General features: G+C 43.2%; 1 protein-coding gene across 1 annotated transcript in view; it reads left to right on the forward strand.

The window, feature by feature from the left end:
* The first annotated feature begins 4,942 nt into the window (after positions 1-4,942).
* pmepa1 (prostate transmembrane protein, androgen induced 1) overlaps positions 4,943-17,069 on the forward strand; it is a 34,079-nt gene continuing 21,952 nt past the window's right edge. The window contains exon 1 of the mRNA XM_068704479.1: positions 4,943-5,568. Within this exon, the coding sequence (XP_068560580.1) occupies positions 5,472-5,568 (97 nt within the window). The 5' untranslated portion in view covers positions 4,943-5,471. The remainder of the gene's footprint in view (positions 5,569-17,069) is intronic.

Consider the following 17,069-nt stretch of genomic DNA (forward strand, 5'->3'; position numbering starts at 1 on the left):
TATGTGTTGTAAAATCCTGTGTCATGGTGCTAGAAACAGCTGTGTGGCGTCTGATAAGCCTCCAAACTCCGGGATCTATTACTCAAACTGGTCTTCCTGGATTCTATTTCATCTTCCCACTGCTTCCAGAAAACACCCCCCCTCCCCCCTCCCCCCACCAACCCACCCCACCCAGCACAGCCCCTTCTTTTAAGACCAACGCCATTTTCAGTCTGGGCACCGAAAAAAGACAATGATAAATGGATACACTCATTCCCAAAGAGAGACAGCAAGTCCAGGACCCGGTGATTCACCCGCTTCATTCTTCAAAGACAGGCTGCGATAACGAGAGAAAGAAAGAGACAGAGACAATGAATGACCGCACCTGGTTGTCCGTTCTGGTGACTCAGCCTTTTTTCGACGGTAAACTGACTCACTGCCAGATCGACTATCAGTCTCAGCCTGCTGCCTCTGCCAAGGCAACGCAGACAAACAGAGGAGCTCAGTCCGTTTGGCTTTTACTACATAAAAAAAAAGAATGTAGGCCTTAAACAAATAATACGTGCTGAACTCCCGGAGCCAGCTTGTTTTACATCGACGCACCAAAGTGCACCAAAATAACAGTGAACATATGTCAAAGAGGGATAGGAAAGTTACAGTTGCCCTGTTGTTAGTTAGCCGTCAGGACTTTGTTCTACTTACGTTGTATTTAACTCATTTAATTTAAAAACATTTCATAAAAATACTTTGGCCACCCTAATAAATGTGTTTATTTATTGCTGTATAAATCCCCAAAAAGCATATGACTGAAGTAACTATTACAGCATGAATGAATGATCAGCTTTTCAAAATAAGACATAAGAATTGCCTTGAGACTTTCTTTTTGCTTGCTACTATTGAAGAGCTTTCCTAAGCTCAGTAACAACCATTAACATGGAAATATGTGTCAATGTTTGTAAAAACATGTTTCTGTGCCTTTGTTTGAATCAGTCGATGCTAATTCCTTCTGCTAATTTTAGCATGCTAGTATTCTACATGCCGACATATAGCACCTGTCTCAAACACAAAGACTGATTGATATGATTTCCCTGCAGCTCCACTAATTTACTTTAGGTTCAATTAACTTTGGGTTAAATGGGAGCATGAGCAATGGTTCATCATTAGTCACAGCTGGTTTCAAACTCATCCACATGTAGGCGTGTTTAAATTACCTTAACTGGTCCTTCTGCTGAATCAATCAATGTGGTGATTAAGCTATTGGTGCTCTCTTTTAAGGGATTGTCATGGAATTAAGTGTCTATTTAGCAATTATTCCAAATTATTATTTTGACTCCTGAACTCAAACTTGTCACTTATTCTGTGAAACATTCCAACATCTACTGGCACAAAGTTTTGTACAGACTTTCATTTGTTTTGCTAATTAGCTAATGTTAGCATGATGACAAGCTAAACTGGGATGGTGAACATCATATATAGTTTGAGACAGGATGTTCTACGTTGGTCTCTTGAAGGATGATCCAGTATCTCTCTTCAGATGGTCCAGCACCAGCAGAAGAAGAGGAACTATTATTTTGTCCACCCTCTTTGCTCAGACCTGATGGTGACACTCGTGTCAGTGCTGCTGGAGACCAGCAGGGGGCAGCAGAGGGCACCACACAACACACTGTGTTACACTTTGCATTTTATTTTTCAGGTGGATACACTGCTACCCTGCAATCATAGTAAAGTGAATGGTAATCAGGCTGATAGGTGGATGTGATTTTCTATTATATCTTCTTGTTTTCTAAGTTTGTCTGAAAGGTGTGACTCTTCCATTCTGTTTGAACCAGTAGTCAATGCAGGTCGGTGTTCATAGGCTGAATACGTCTGCCTGTGTGATTCTATTGGACAATTCAATTTGAATTCATGCAACACTGAAATAAACGGTCAAAGACTCAAGTTCTGAGACTTCTTGGTGGTAAATGAAGACAATAATATTATGTTTATATGTCATTTTCAAGCATTTTTCTTCATGTTTCTTCCAAAATTTTGGAAGAAACACTAGAAACAGTGCCCTGTTTTTTTTAGGTACAAAATACTGAAAACTGATATTATTTTGTAATTTCTTTGAAGGAACCCTTTAATAAGTTAGTCACAATTACATCTACCAACAAAAGTTTCAGTTCGAAAACTGCAGGAGTGAATAACATGGCATAAATAGATGGAAAACAGACGGTCACACTTTAGTTGCAAAAGTCTTTTTTTTAATGTTTTATTTTCTGTACACACTGGATTCCTCTCTCTACAAGATTAGGGCTTTGGTGAGTCCAGCTGGGCAGTAAAACCACTTTAGCATGCCACTATAAACTCAAGCAGACCTAATTAGAAAGTTGACTCAGATGAGACATGCTGTTACAGTCTCGCCCCATTGGTCCCTGGGGCCTGTCAATCATGGAGGTGACGTAATGGCGTCTGGCTCTTTCGATCCCCTGCACACACACTTAGACGAGAGCACACACACACACACACACACACACACACACACACACACACACACACACACACACACACACACAACCTTAAAATGCAATATTTGGAGTCAGCTTTTATAGCACTTCTGTGTTTATACATATTTTGAAAGTTCTATATCTGAATACACTGTTGTAAAAATGTTCGACCAAAGAGTAACTTTGATATTTTGTAACCTGGACAACAATTTTTTTAAATTGGTCCAGTATTGAAGGAGAAAGCTGCAGACGGCAGCCGCTTGCAATGTAATCGCTCAGAGCAACTCCTTACCGTCAATGTAGGTTCACTGAAAGCGTTTGTTTCTGTCGCTGTCAACGTTTTTATTCACCTTTCTCTTGATCCGGTCTGTCAGAAGTCTCATTCTGAAATCTCTCGTTGCGTCAATAGTTGAAATCAGCTAAATAGTCAGCCATGACATTGAACATTTTCAGATAATAATCACACAATAAAAAAACAGAAAGGTAAAGAATAAGTTGCATTTCTCTGTAGGGTTCTTTCCATAATATTCTCTGACACTTATAATAACAATCTGAGCCTGTCAGCGTCAAAAACAAGCACTTTTAGTGGACGTACATTGGCGGTGAGTTATATTTTGGCAACATATTAACAATATAAAATATGCTGTGTTTTGAGTTTTGTCCCAAGACTTGAAGCTATACTGAAGTTCATTCCACCCATATTTGGGCCTTTTATCAGCGACGGCCACAAAATAAGGGTGAATGAAGCAACAAGCCTCCAGTGGAAAGTTTCCATTGTGAGGCTGCTGCAGAGTGTTGAATTGGTGTTGTAATCCTTTTGGTACAAAAGTAAGGATTTCTTGCTAACTCTTAATAATCTATAAATTTAATTAAATTAAAAGGTGTTTGTCGATGAAGACCATGAGATGCTGCTGACAAAGAGCTAGTAAGTGTACACAGAGTTAAAATGATGTTGTTATACATACTCATAATGTATATTTTGCCTGGTCAACACAGTTTTGATGTTGAAAAGTGTTATTTTTTCGCCCCTAAAAGTGATCTGCCTAGTCCCGCCCTACTGCGCTGTGGTTGGCTAGTACTAGTGTGCTGTGATTGGCAGATTATCTTTCCTACAACTACAGCATGGACAAGAGTATTTAGCGTGAATGAAGTTGCTAAATTCCCTCATTTAGCGGCTGGCTAGTTAGCTAGCTAGCTTCCTAACTCCATCATGATTTCATGCTACACTGGTTACAGAAAATGAGCCAAACAGTGGAGGCAACGAGATCTGTCCAATCACAGCACAGTGGTACTAGCCAATCACAGCACAGTAGGGCGGGACTATAGGTGTCGAGAACAGAGAGCATATTTGTTGACTTCCTTTTGGAAGCACACGTGAATGGATTCAATTATAATAATAATAAATGGCATTTAGGGGGTTTGTGACAGTCAGATTTTCACGCTAGATGTATTGACCCTTTAACAGCCACTCCTTTTCCAATGATTTGTGTAGTGATTGATGATTTTTGGGCAACGGTCACGGTGCGATAATCCCGGGAAGTTGCAATACCAAGTGTGTCCACTGCACTGTCACATGGAGCTTGAACCCATGTTGATCTCTTTAAGGATGCTCTTTGGGTTCGGTTGAAAGCTCTGGAAAAAGGCTGGCAAGTAGACCGTGAGCTGCAGTGAGATTTATGTTTTTGACAAAATGATGCATCATAAATGCATGTTTAAAATCTTGACTGTTTAACATTATGTTTTGTTCATTTCGAGAGCACAACTGAAGTAATACGTCAAAAGCATATTAGTCATTGTTGTGCACATTTTACTTATCCAAGAGCAGCATCATATTCATAACTGTAGATTAAAAGAATGCACTTTCCTGAATGTATACATACAAAACTGTAAAATATTTGTTATCTTGCCATAAGGGAATTTTCATGGTCAGGGTCTAGTTTTTACAGATTGTTATAATAGTAGGCCTATACTAAATAAAAGTGACTTGACTTCATCGTGGTTTTCCTTTTATCTGCTGTTTCCTCCTGTCTGTGTGGTTTAGCAGGACTCTGGTGATGTGCCAAACAAAAAGAGCTAGTGAAAATTGGATATGAGAGACAGACAGAGAAAGAGAGAGAGACAGACAGACAGAGAGAGAGACAGACAGACAGTGTCACCAACAGAGAGAGAGAGAGAGAGAGACAGACAGAGAGACAGTGTCACCAACAGAGAGAGAGAGACAGAGAGAGAGACTGAGAGAGAGACAGAGACAGACAGACAGTGTCACCAACAGAGAGAGAGAGACAGAGAGAGACAGAGAGAGAGACAGAGACAGACAGACAGTGTCACAGAGAGAGAGAGAGAGAGAGAGAGAGAGACAGAGAGAGAGAGAGACAGACAGACAGTGTCACAGAGAGAGAGAGAGAGAGAGAGAGAGAGAGAGAGAGAGAGAGAGAGACAGACAGACAGAGAGAGAGAGACAGAGACAGACAGAGAGAGAGAGAGAGAGAGAGAGAGAGAGAGAGAGAGAGAGAGTCACTGAGAAATCCCCTGAGACAGCGAGAAAGAGAGAGCGAGAAGGGGGTGAGGGAGACAGAGAGAGAGAAGCAGACAGACGTCCGTTAGCAGTTTAGTCGCCGGTTACTCGGCTGAAAACACGGAACCATTGAACCCTGAATTCTAACGGACGAAACCGAGACATCTAAACTAGTTAGCGTTAACGTTCAAGCTCCATTTAAGGGCTGTACCGACACACTTCAACGGTCCGCCGATAGATAGATATATTTCGGAGGAAGAGGAGGAGGAGGAGGAGGAGGAGAGAACCGAGACAGGAGGAGGACGGACGGATCGGAGGGGAAGGAGAGGAGGCTGGAGAGAAAAGCGAAAAAGGGAGGATTTTTTGGGGGGAGTTTGGTGCGTTCGTGCGTTTTTTGTTGGACTCCTCTCCTTCTTCCGATCGCTTTCTCTAATCTCCAACCTTTACCCCCCCTCGTCTGGAGTATTCATGTCTGCTTCAGGAGCCTTTAAATGTTGAACTTGATGGGTGTTTTAAACTCCACCTCCGCCAATGTCTCCTGTACTTGTAACTGCAAGCGCTTCACGTCCCTCCAGAGCATGGAGATCAGTAAGTAACTTACGCCTTCATTTTCTCTGTAAATGTTCTAAATCACCGACTTCTGTCTGCTGCTACGTTCAAGAAACGACCGGGACGGTGGACACTCCACACCCGGTGTGTGACGATAAATCAACGGCTCGGGTTTAAGTCACACCTTCTCCCAAGTAACGTTATCCACAGAACGGAGTACATTTCATAGTCTTTATGGAGTGATAGTGGTCATGTGATGCTGGGTTGTGTTTCACCGAAACTCCCTGGTCGTTCTGAATATAGTACATGTCAGTTATTGTGTTTTAAGTTCTGATTCATAAGGCTTTCATTTTGAACTTGGACCAAAAACCGCAGAAGCGTCCCATCTCTTCCGGAATGAATAAACCTGCTGTTTGTCTTTGATAAACGTCATTTTTATGTTTTATATATGAAAGCAGTGTTGCTCGCTGTGAAAGCTGAAGTTTGACAGACAGACTGTTAACGGTTCTTTTTTTGTCTGCTTTTGATCTCAACGTTTATCGTGCTTCATTTAAGAAAAAAGAAGAACATAAAAACGGTTCTTTCGGTGGTTTTTAACGGTTAAAAAGATACAAAATACAAAATACAGCCGTTAAATGTACTAAAGTAGCAGGAAGTTGCCGCAGAGCTGGGTGGGTTGGTTCGGGGGGGGGTTGGAAGTTTTTGTCGCCGCTTCGTCATCAGAGCAAAGCAAAGCCAGACGTCTAGCCGTCTGCCTGCGCGCGCGCGTGTACCCGTGTGTGTACGCGCGCGCGTGCGTGGTCATGTGTGTGGTCGTATCCGGGAAATCCCTGTGTTTATATGTGTGTGTGTGTGTGTGTGTGTGTTCAGTATGTTTATATATGAGTGTGTGTGTTTTTTTTGGGGGGGGGGGGTAAATTAAGGCACTAACGTATTCGTGGGTCAGGGGTTCCACTCCCACTGGGGACAGTCCTCATGCTGAAAGGTCATAGATGAAAGCTGTGTGTGTGTGTGTGTGTGTGTGTGTGGGTCCAGCAGGGCTGACTCAGACAGCGTCAGACTGATCATAACAGTCACAGATTAATTTTCTGTCCCGCTGATCATTAACGGACTAAACTGAAAGTGTCACAAAATGGTGCATCAAATGTCAAATTATGTATCTAGCAATTCATCAATGAATCCAACAAGCGATGCAGATATCATTAATGTCATTGTTTGTAATGGAATAAGCGCTCAGCCTGCTTGGTGTGAGTTCAGGTCTCTGGACTGACGACGGGTCAGCGTGCAGAGTTCACCTCCGCTGTGGTCGGATGGACGTCACTTAAAGAGAGCTACAGTCACCATGATGTCGTGACTGTAGCTCTCTCTCCAAAATCCCTCGTGAAGAACAATTAGTTACAGACGTGAACAAGAAGCGTGACTCAACGTTCTTTTGAGATTCATTTAGAAGCTGATTTTCTTGGACGGTCGTGGAGATGTTTTGACAGACTTATTATGATTTTCCAGTTTTAGATTTGGAAGCAAAGATCACTGAGAACACGACGGTGAGTAATGCGTTCCACTGATCGTGTGTGAAGGGTTCATGCCGGTGTCATCAGTCACTTCACCACGCAGCTCCACTCCACATGACATCTGAAGATGAAGCCTTCAGTAAGTCCGCTTCAACGTAAACAGGTGGACCGTTAACGGTGCAGCAGCAGTGATAGCGATCGTTCAGTGAAATGCAGAGAAATGTGACAGAAATACAAGATAAGAATGCACACACACACACACGCACGCACGCACGCACGCACGCACGCACGCACGCACACACACACACACACACACACACATACACACACACACACACACACACACACACACAGTCCTCTGTCTGAGAGCAGACACGATGTTTAGTCTGGAAGACAGACGGAGGGAAACGGACGAACCAAAGCAGGAGAGAGGGAGAGGAAGGGAAAAAAGAAATCCGTCTAAACTTCAGAAAGAAAGGAACAAGATGTCGGCAACATAAGCAGGAAACACAGAGTGAAGATCGAGACAGAAACCCGGGTTGTGAGGCCGAGGCTAAGGATGCTTTGGCGTGTTTATGAGTAAAAGCAAGATTACGTTTCAGGCATCGGTCCAGCCGTACGGGACGTTATGAGGTTATGAGGTTATGAGGTTATGACGTTATGAGGTTATGACGTTATGAGGTTATGAGGTTATGAGGTTATGACGTTATGAGGTTATGACGTTATGAGGTTACGAGGTTATGAGGTTATGACGTTATGAGGTTATGACGTTATGAGGTTATGACGTTATGACGTTATGAGGTTATGACGTTATGACGTTATGAGGTTATGACGTTATGACGTTATGAGGTTATGAGGTTATGACGTTATGAGGTTATGAGGTTATGACGTTATGACGTTATGAGGTTATGAGGTTATGAGGTTATGACGTTATGACGTTATGACGTTATGAGGTTATGAGGTTATGAGGTTATGACGTTATGAGGTTATGAGGTTATGACGTTATGAGGTTATGACGTTATGCAGTGGAGTGTGACGGGGAAGATGAAAGACGCGGTGGAGGAAAAGTACAACACAAGATAATCCACGTCGTACACTTGAGATGTGGTGATCAAAGGACCACCAGACACGCCAGGGTTTCCCTTTACTCCAGAATATGTTAAAATAGATACATATCAGGGATAACAGACACCTGATATCAAGTTAACAACAAACATGAAGAAACAAAGCTGTAACAATAGCTAGCTATAGCTACACATGTAGCACGTAGCTACAACACAATAGCAGCACAACGAGTCCTGGTTGAGGAAAAGGTGAGCTCACTCGATCTGTTGTGTGTTTGATTGTTAAACAACGAAACAGAACAAATCAGGAAATCAAATATACAAATCTGGTCAAATTAAACAACAAATCATTTATTGGAATGTTGTCTCGACATAAACACGTCCTTGACAAAGAGAAAAAATGAAATAAAATAAAATAAAACAAAACAAAATAAAATAAAATAAATAAATAAATAAAATAAAATAAAAAATAATAATAATAAAAATAAAATAGAATGGGGGATAAGGAGGCTGTTATATTTTAATGTTAGTACGAACAGGCAGCTCAAATTAAAATGCCGTCCCTTCTGGATTAAAAACATTTAAATACTTCTAGCACGCTACGCCACAAAGGAACACCGTCGCTGCATCGCGTTACATTTCTGCACGAAGCGTACAAGGAGGCCATGTGACGGTAGAACTGCTGCAGAGTCACAGTCCCCCCCCCCCCCCCCCCCCCCCCCCCCCCCCCCCACCTGGTTCTGTGACGCTGTAATTGCAGGCTTTCATATACTGTACCTGTTACACTCTCTGACATTAAAGAGCAACACACATATGCAAAGAAACATCTGTTCTGAGCGGCAGACATTGCTAGTCAAAGCACATGACATCAGCATTACTCACGGGCCAGCCGTGTGTGTGTGTGTGTGTGTGTGTGTGTGTGTGCGCGCGGTGAAGTCATCAGTTCATAAGAATCATTTCCTACCAGCAGCTTGGTTTCTCTGTACATTTGTTGCTACATGTCTGGCAGTCACCGACACCTCCGCAGTCGGTCTCTGTAGCCAACATAAATGTTGTCTGAGTGTGTGTGTGTGTGTGTGTGTGTGTGTGTGTGTGTGTGTGTGTGTGTGTGTGAGTGTGTGAGTTCAGCTGGAGGGTAGCAGTATTTATTTTGATAATTGAATTCGAGGAAAAGAGTCAGAGTGTTCCTGAAGTGGACGGGGGGGAGAGGACACGCTGTGACTGGGCTTTTTCTTCTTCTCCTGGTTGGCACACACTCCTGTGTTTGATTCCTGCAACAACTTCTGTGCCCATGAGCAAGACACGGAACCTGAATGTGTCTTCCGGTTGGTTGAGTGGGTTTGGAGCTCGCCGTGGTTCAACGTTGTGTGATCGTGACACGTTCAAAACGTTACGTTTCTACCTAAAAACCTGTGGAGCTAATATTAGCAGAGTACGTTAGCATCATTAACTGGCGTTAGCACGTCTATGCTACGCTAGCGCTGCTGTAGGTATACTGAATGTCTACACATGCTGAATATAGACCTACACAGCTTTACAGGAACACTGTTGTTCCTTTATGTCATCGTCTTCTGTCTGGATCTCCAGGTGAAGTGGTGGTTCACGTTCACACTGTGAGCTGTAGCGTTAGCTTCCATCTTTAGCTTCCATCTTTAGCTTCTATCTTTAGCTTCTATCTTTAGCTTCCATCTTTAGCTTCTATCTTTAGCTTCTATCTTTAGCTTCTATCGTTAGCTTCTTAACCTGTTTCTGACAGAACATACTTCTAATGCATATTTTAGACCTTTCTGTCTGCTTCTCGCTCTGAAATTGTCTTTTTGTTTTATCCAAAAAAGAGATCATATGTATTCAGTGAGTGCAGTTAGTGACAGTGTGGGCTCCGTGTTAGCTGGATGGGAGAAACTGGGCGGAGCTTAGGGAATGGTCAGTTGAGATTGTCGTTTTTTGTTGACAGCTTGTTGATGCCACCTGAAAATGAAGAGAGCAGTAAAAGATATTAAAAGTAGATTAAAGCTTACAGAGAGGAGCCACTGAGGCCTTTGGTCATGTGACGCAAGATTGCATGAGACATTTGGTGATTGTGATGAAGTGACGTGAATTTTGAGGTCATTTTCTGAACATATTAGGCATTTCTAGCTAACACCGCTGATGTCCTCACAGTATTCTTTCTGTCAGAGACCACATCAGTCACTTCTAGTTCATGTTAAATAGGGCCAGTGTGTTTCAAAGCACCAACACTCGACCATGTGGACTTTATTTTTAGCTTGAAGAAGAAGAAGAAGTCCCCGTTAGGTCTGAGATGTGGCTCTGTGATGCCGTCATGTGTCATTCTGTCACCGTCATGTGTCACAAACATCACACTTCCTGTTCAAGCTGCAGCTCTCATGTGACACAGAGATGATGTTTACTAAACAGTGGCAGAAACAAGGACAGCTTCCTTCTGTTTCGTACACGGTTCCACTTTTGACGGCGTATATCCGCGGTGCAGCGCTACGTCCCGAGGCAACCTGCGTGCAACTTTTTGTCTTTGATCGCTCACCAGAACGAGCAACTTTTACCCCATTTGAATGCGCTGTCAAGGTGACACAACAAGGGAAAGAAGCCCAGAGAGTTGAGAAGACGCATCAATTCAGGCACACACTGATGGAAGTTTAGTTTTCTTACTGCTGTTTCTTTGTCGGTATTGTCAGTTTATTTTGGTATAACGTTTGGGATCTATTGATAGACGAGTATCAGTGATCAACAGAGTCCTGGTTCTGAGTCACGGACCGGATCAGCAGGAAATAAAGGGAGCAAACAGAACGTCTAGAGGTTTGTTTGTGCTGCTGATGGTGATCGATTATTGATGATACAGATGGTTTTTGGCTCCAGACTGTTTCTGTTTTTCACCACCGTCCCAAAAATGTATTTGATCCGCTCTGATGTCGATGTATGAACACAGTAGTTATTTACATAAAAACACATAATTCAAACGATTAGGAAAAGAGTCTTGACATTAGCGGTTTGAATATGAGCTGCTCAGAGCTATGGTGTTATGAAGTAGGTCATAACTTCCTCTCTAATATCTGCTTCATATTTCTGTATTTATTCAAGTTCTCTTTGCAAAAACTACATTTTACAAGATGCCATTTGAACACATCACGACAACGTTATAGTTATCACTTTTAATGAACAGAGCATGAACCTATAATAATAATAATAATAATAATAATAATAATAATAATAATAATAATAATAACATAACAATGGATCTGAATGGAGCCTCAGTGTGTCAGCTGTCAGCACCGGTGTTGTCGATTTTATGTTGGTGTCGATGTCGTTCATAATGACTCGGCGACCGGGAAGCATTAACGCTGCTCTCGAATGCATCTTTTTATTAACGATCGTCTATAAAACTCTTATTTTTCACGCTGTTCTGCATTAACTGTATTTTGGGGGACTCGAAATGTACTTAAAGTACAGAAAGCAAAAGCACCGATTATACAAAATGACCCGTCTCAGAATAATGTACTGTATTGAATGTGTTCATTACTCTTTAATGTTGTCGATGGTGAAGGTAATATCTACTGCTGGGTACTTTAATCTATGATAGTACAACTTCATTTATATGTTTGTATTAATCTGTAATCTGCCTCTGGAATGCAGCGGAGCAGAAGTAAAGTAGCTCAACATTGCTATTAACTACAGATAAGAACATTTACATTCCATCACCGACGTTTCAACTAATCCACCAGCAAGCAGCGGAACCAGAGTTCACTTCTCTGATGTTCCTCAACAGGGCCAGCAGTGTGCTTCCTGCCTCTGTCTTCTAGGCCTCATTGATTGCTCTTCTTTATTTCTCTCTCTCTCTCTCTCAGTGAATCATGGAAATTAAATGATTGAGCCGGTTCTGGCGGTCCTCCTAGACGTATTATGTAAACCTCTGTGTGTCTGGCTGCCTCACTACTGTGTGTGTGTGTGTGTGTGTGTGTGTGTGTGTGTGTGTGTGTGTGCGTGTGTGTGTGCGTGCACACGAGTGTTAGTGTTAGTTTGTCTATTCATTTCCTGTCTCTGTGTATTTCTGTGTGTGATGTTGTGATAGTCAGTTGAGGATTTGTAAAAAATGATTTAAAAAAGTAAATGAATTCTGTTCTACATTTGGCTTTTCTTGCGGTAAGAAGAGCGGAGGATAAAATGTGTGTTTACAAAAAGCCCGTGTGGATCAAACTCGGCCTTTTGTGTTTCCTTGTTTGTTCTTTGATTGACAGCCGGCGTCGTCCCGGAGACACAATCTTCAGCTTTAATCCTCGAGTCACATGAACACACAGTCTCTGTCTCAGATGTTATTCATCCGCTCAGCCGTCTTCTGTTTCAGTTTGCCGGTTTCATACGTGACGCAGTACGGCCAGCCACGGTCTCAGCGGTGCAGTTGCTCAAGAGCACGTCGGTAGTTTAATACTGATGCCTCGATGTGAGCTGCTAACAGACGCTGCTGCAGTGCAATGAGAGGTTTTCTAAAACACTACCGCTTTTGTCCACAAGGGCCGCCAAAATCAGCACTGAATGACAGTTTCTCACCGCAGCTTTAAAATCAGGTCAACTTTGAATTCATTCAGCGACTGTGGTGGCGTGCTTTGTTTCGTAGGCTCATGGGTATTGTAGTATTAAGAACCGCCAAACAATGCCAAACTGACAACTGACAACACCAGATTCCTCAGAAACAAAGTTCCGTCTTTCTGTGTTCATGAACAGTGAACATATTAAAAGAGACATTTTAAATGGGAATGCAGAACAAGCCCTTCCTCTTTGCAGCAGTTTCTACTGTCTCTAATGTCTTTCTACCACCTTCTTAAGCTTCCTTGCTGATCTCCTCCCTTCCTTGCTCACATCCTTCTTCCTACATTCAGCCTCTCAGCTGTTCATTGTTTCTTGGTCTAGACACCAATAACAACACACACACACACACACACACACACACACACACACACACACACACACACACACACACACAGGAACCAGAAAGAAGCAGTCATCTTGCTGGTATATGCATATATGTAGATGCATGCAGCAGTGTGTGCGTCTACGGGTTGAGGTCATCGTCACTCTGGGGGTTGTGTGTGTGTGTGTGTGTGTGTGTGTGTGTGTGTGTGTGTGTGTGTCTGTGCTCTCTGCATATAATCTGCATACAAGACAGCGTTCAGCCGAGGCCCTCGTAGTCTGTTGGACCCATTAATTAGTCTGAAGTGAGCCGGCCCGGTACGTCTGTCTCGCAGCGTGAATAAATCCACACAGAGACGTCTTATAGACCGAGAGGCTGCGCTATAAATAAAGACAACGGCTGTGTGAGTGTCATGTGACATCGTGGAAGAGATCCTCTCTTGTTTTTTCATGAATTGGTCTGTGTCTGGTTCTTTTAAATACTTCAATAGTGCTCTATTTACATCTGGTCTCTCATTAATTAGTCTGGCCCAGGGGAACGTGAACATCTAGTCGACCCTGTAAGTGCTTACTGTCACCGGATGATGAGGAATAGATCGTTGCAGTTATACTTTAATGTCTTCACCTGGAAGAAGCCGCACTATTATTGATGCATTTTAATTACAATTGAAACAATCAATTCTTTCATCTAGAACCATTCTGATAATAGATTTATTTATTTCACTTTGAGCTATTTTTCGAGCAAACGTGTCAGCTGTTTTCAGCTTCAGTGAACCTTGACTCTACCTGCGTCTGTGGGACTGAAATACTCTTTTCCTTCGAGTTGCGTTTGTCATCGTTGGGCCCAAAAGGTTCCTTTAGTCAGCTGCCAATCGCAGAGCTCCGAGCGTTGAAGGAAGTGACCGTGAACCGAGCCGCGGTCAGCTGCCAGTTGGCTTCCTAATAACAAAATGTCTGTAGTCGGAAATGAGTTAGTGCAGACGTCAGTGAGCTGCAGTGAGCTCGTCTCTGACGGGACGAGGTCGTCTGCTTGAGCTGCAGTTAGGACCTGCGCTGTTTTACTCTTTGTAGCTGCTTGAAGGACCATCTGTTGTTTAATTAACTGATTCTAATGTTGAAGCAGCAGAGTGATTTTTGATAATATGCTCCCTTTAAAAACACACACATATATATATATTTTAATGTTTGTATGCCGGCCTGATGACCACATCCTGTATGACGAGATAAGAGAAGCTCAGCGGGAGCCACATTAATGACGCGGTGACTGATTTACATATTCAGATGTATGTATGCAAATGCTTGTTGTGTTTATGCGGCTGTTAGTTTGCATATGAAACCAACGCTGCCGTGCATCTGCAGCGAGAGGGGGGGAAGTGAGGCCGTCTGGGTGTCTGGGAGGGCAAAGGTCAGGGGTCAGGTCGGGGGGGGGGCTGAATTCTGAAGTGTGATTTTTTTTTTTTTTTGGGAATTATTCTGCTATGCTAAGGTGACCAACATGTTTCAAACTCACTGTTTATTGATTACATTGATAAAACATAAAGGTTTATTATGATGCGTTCAAGCCCTATTCAGTAAAAATGAGCATCTGGCAAAGAGAAAGTATTTAACTAACTTTATCTTTATCATGATGTGTTGAAATGTAATCTTGTAAAATGTATAGAGATGTTTTCACATGAAATAGATGTTTCACTTGATAACAACGTTGCAGAGTGATGGTTGTCTTTCTGGTAGTGAATTGGATGTTGAGAATGGTGTATTTCTACTGGTGCTGGTGTGGACTACTAAACTACCGTATGATGACATACCTGGTGCAGTGAGTGAGTGATTCTTTGATGAGGTTTTACTGACTGACTGATCTTATTCATCTGTTATAATAAACACAGTGTTAAAGTGTTCCCTACTGATGTTTGTCCATCCCCTACTTATTAATGTAGCTGCATATTGTGGCAGAGAATATGATTTTCTTTGAATGTGCAGATGAGCTGGAGTCCCGAGAGTAACGCTGGCACGTTCCTGACACACACACACACACACACACACACACACACACACACGTTTTAATAAACGTGCACTCTTAAATCATGAGACGTCCCTCAGTCAGCTGGTCCGGTCCTGAGTCTAGACAAGAGACTCTATAGACGGCAACCCCCCCCCAATACATGACACACTCGTTCATGACCGTGGGCTTGACCCCCACACACACACACACACACACACACACACACACACACACACACACACACACACAGACTTGTAGTGAGGACTGCGTCTGCCTCACTTTGCCCTCTGGCCCGCAGGAAACAGCTGGGACCACAACATTTGCATCCACACACACACACACACACACACACACACACAGGCGGCCCTGCCTCTCTGTTTATATTACTAAAAATGATCATTATACATTCAACTATTCAAACGCACACACACAACGCACAAGCAGTTGTTATGATAAACACCCAGCCCGACGCAAACCAAGCTCCGCCTCCACGTCAACAACCCCCGCCCTCTCCGACTGTCACACACACACACACACACACACACACACACACACACACACACACTCACTCACTCACTCACTCACTCACTCACTCACTCACTCACTCACTCACTCACTCACTCACTCACTCTCACACACACACACACACTGTAGTGTGTCTAGACAGAGCAGCGGGCTAGAACAACACACACACACACACATCAGTCAACTTTATTTCATGGATTTGGGGCTCAAAGCTCATGTCATGTGATCACAATCACCGTGGTTCTGATCGTTCACACTTCTTGAGCCGTGGCCAAGATTACATCCGCACCAAGATTGGTTAAATCTGAAAACACATCTTTGTACGCCCTTCGTCTCCACTAAGCCGGTGTGTTTCATGCCTAAAACGGAGCTGTCGGTGTCAATGTTGACAGGGAAAACCGAGCTTCTGGAAAACTATGACGTAACGCTGCTCACAGTGGAACTTCACGCTGCTCTCTGGGAACTTGTGAAGGGCAGTTTTTCACCGTATTCTTTTTGACATTTTATGCACTGAACTGGTGAATTAGTCCTAGAACATAAATGCCATGCATTGTTGTGTTTATTGCTGTGTGGCAGGAGAAGGGCAAATGTACTTTTCATCTGCAGACCAGCACTTCTCAGGAATGCAGTGAGAGTTTGTGCCCAGCGGTCGTGGTGATGAACGGGTCCTTGATTAGATCTCAGAGAAGGCTAAAACACAACTAAAGGGAGGAGGAAATATCCAAAGAATGAGCTCTGAGCATCCGTGTAGTCAGACGATGACGTTTATTCAGGTGTCTGATCAAGGTTTGACCTCTCCCAATGTCTCGATCCACTTCCACCACAAGGCTGTAAAAGAGAAAAGACTTTTCTTTGCTTCATCCTTGAGAGTCTGAAGAAGAGGAAGATTTGTGAAGCTTCTTAAAAGTTTGTTTTTTGTGTGCCTCCTATGAACGTATGGAGTCTAGAGATCTCAGGACAATAAATAAAACGCTCCCATCACACCTGAGCCGACACATTCTTGGCAACGTCGCTGCTCACAATGTGTCCAACAGCCTCCCACACCTCGTCCAGTGGAGAGAGGGGAGGCCTGCCAGCTGGCACACACACACACTCACACACACACACACACACACACACACTCACACTCACACTCACACTCACACTCACACTCACACTCACACTCACACACACTCACACTCACACACACTCACACACATATATATACATACATGAGGCCCATATCGTTTTGTCCGAAGGGCACAGAGCCAGTTTCCCAGCTTGTTTGCCGTCCGTCCATTAAGCCTTCATTACTCAACTGCTGATCCGCTCATGGTAAACATTTGTGACACCGATGCTGGAAAGAAATGTCGACGCCTTCAAGTCACCGTCGGCCGTGAAGTGGAGTTCATGGGAATGTCATCCGGCAGAGAGGGAGCGAGAAACACACTCTCCAGGTGTGCGTCTCTTTTCCCGTCACACGTGATGAACGTTGACTTGAGAAGCCTCTTTAGACCGGCAGGAATTCTGTTTTCGATGTGCAAA

The sequence above is a fragment of the Cebidichthys violaceus genome, unplaced genomic scaffold, assembly GCF_023349555.1.
Source record: "Cebidichthys violaceus isolate CVI_PGR_0920_01 unplaced genomic scaffold, fCebVio1.0.p SCAF_93, whole genome shotgun sequence".
Taxonomy (NCBI): Eukaryota; Metazoa; Chordata; class Actinopteri; order Perciformes; family Stichaeidae; genus Cebidichthys; species Cebidichthys violaceus.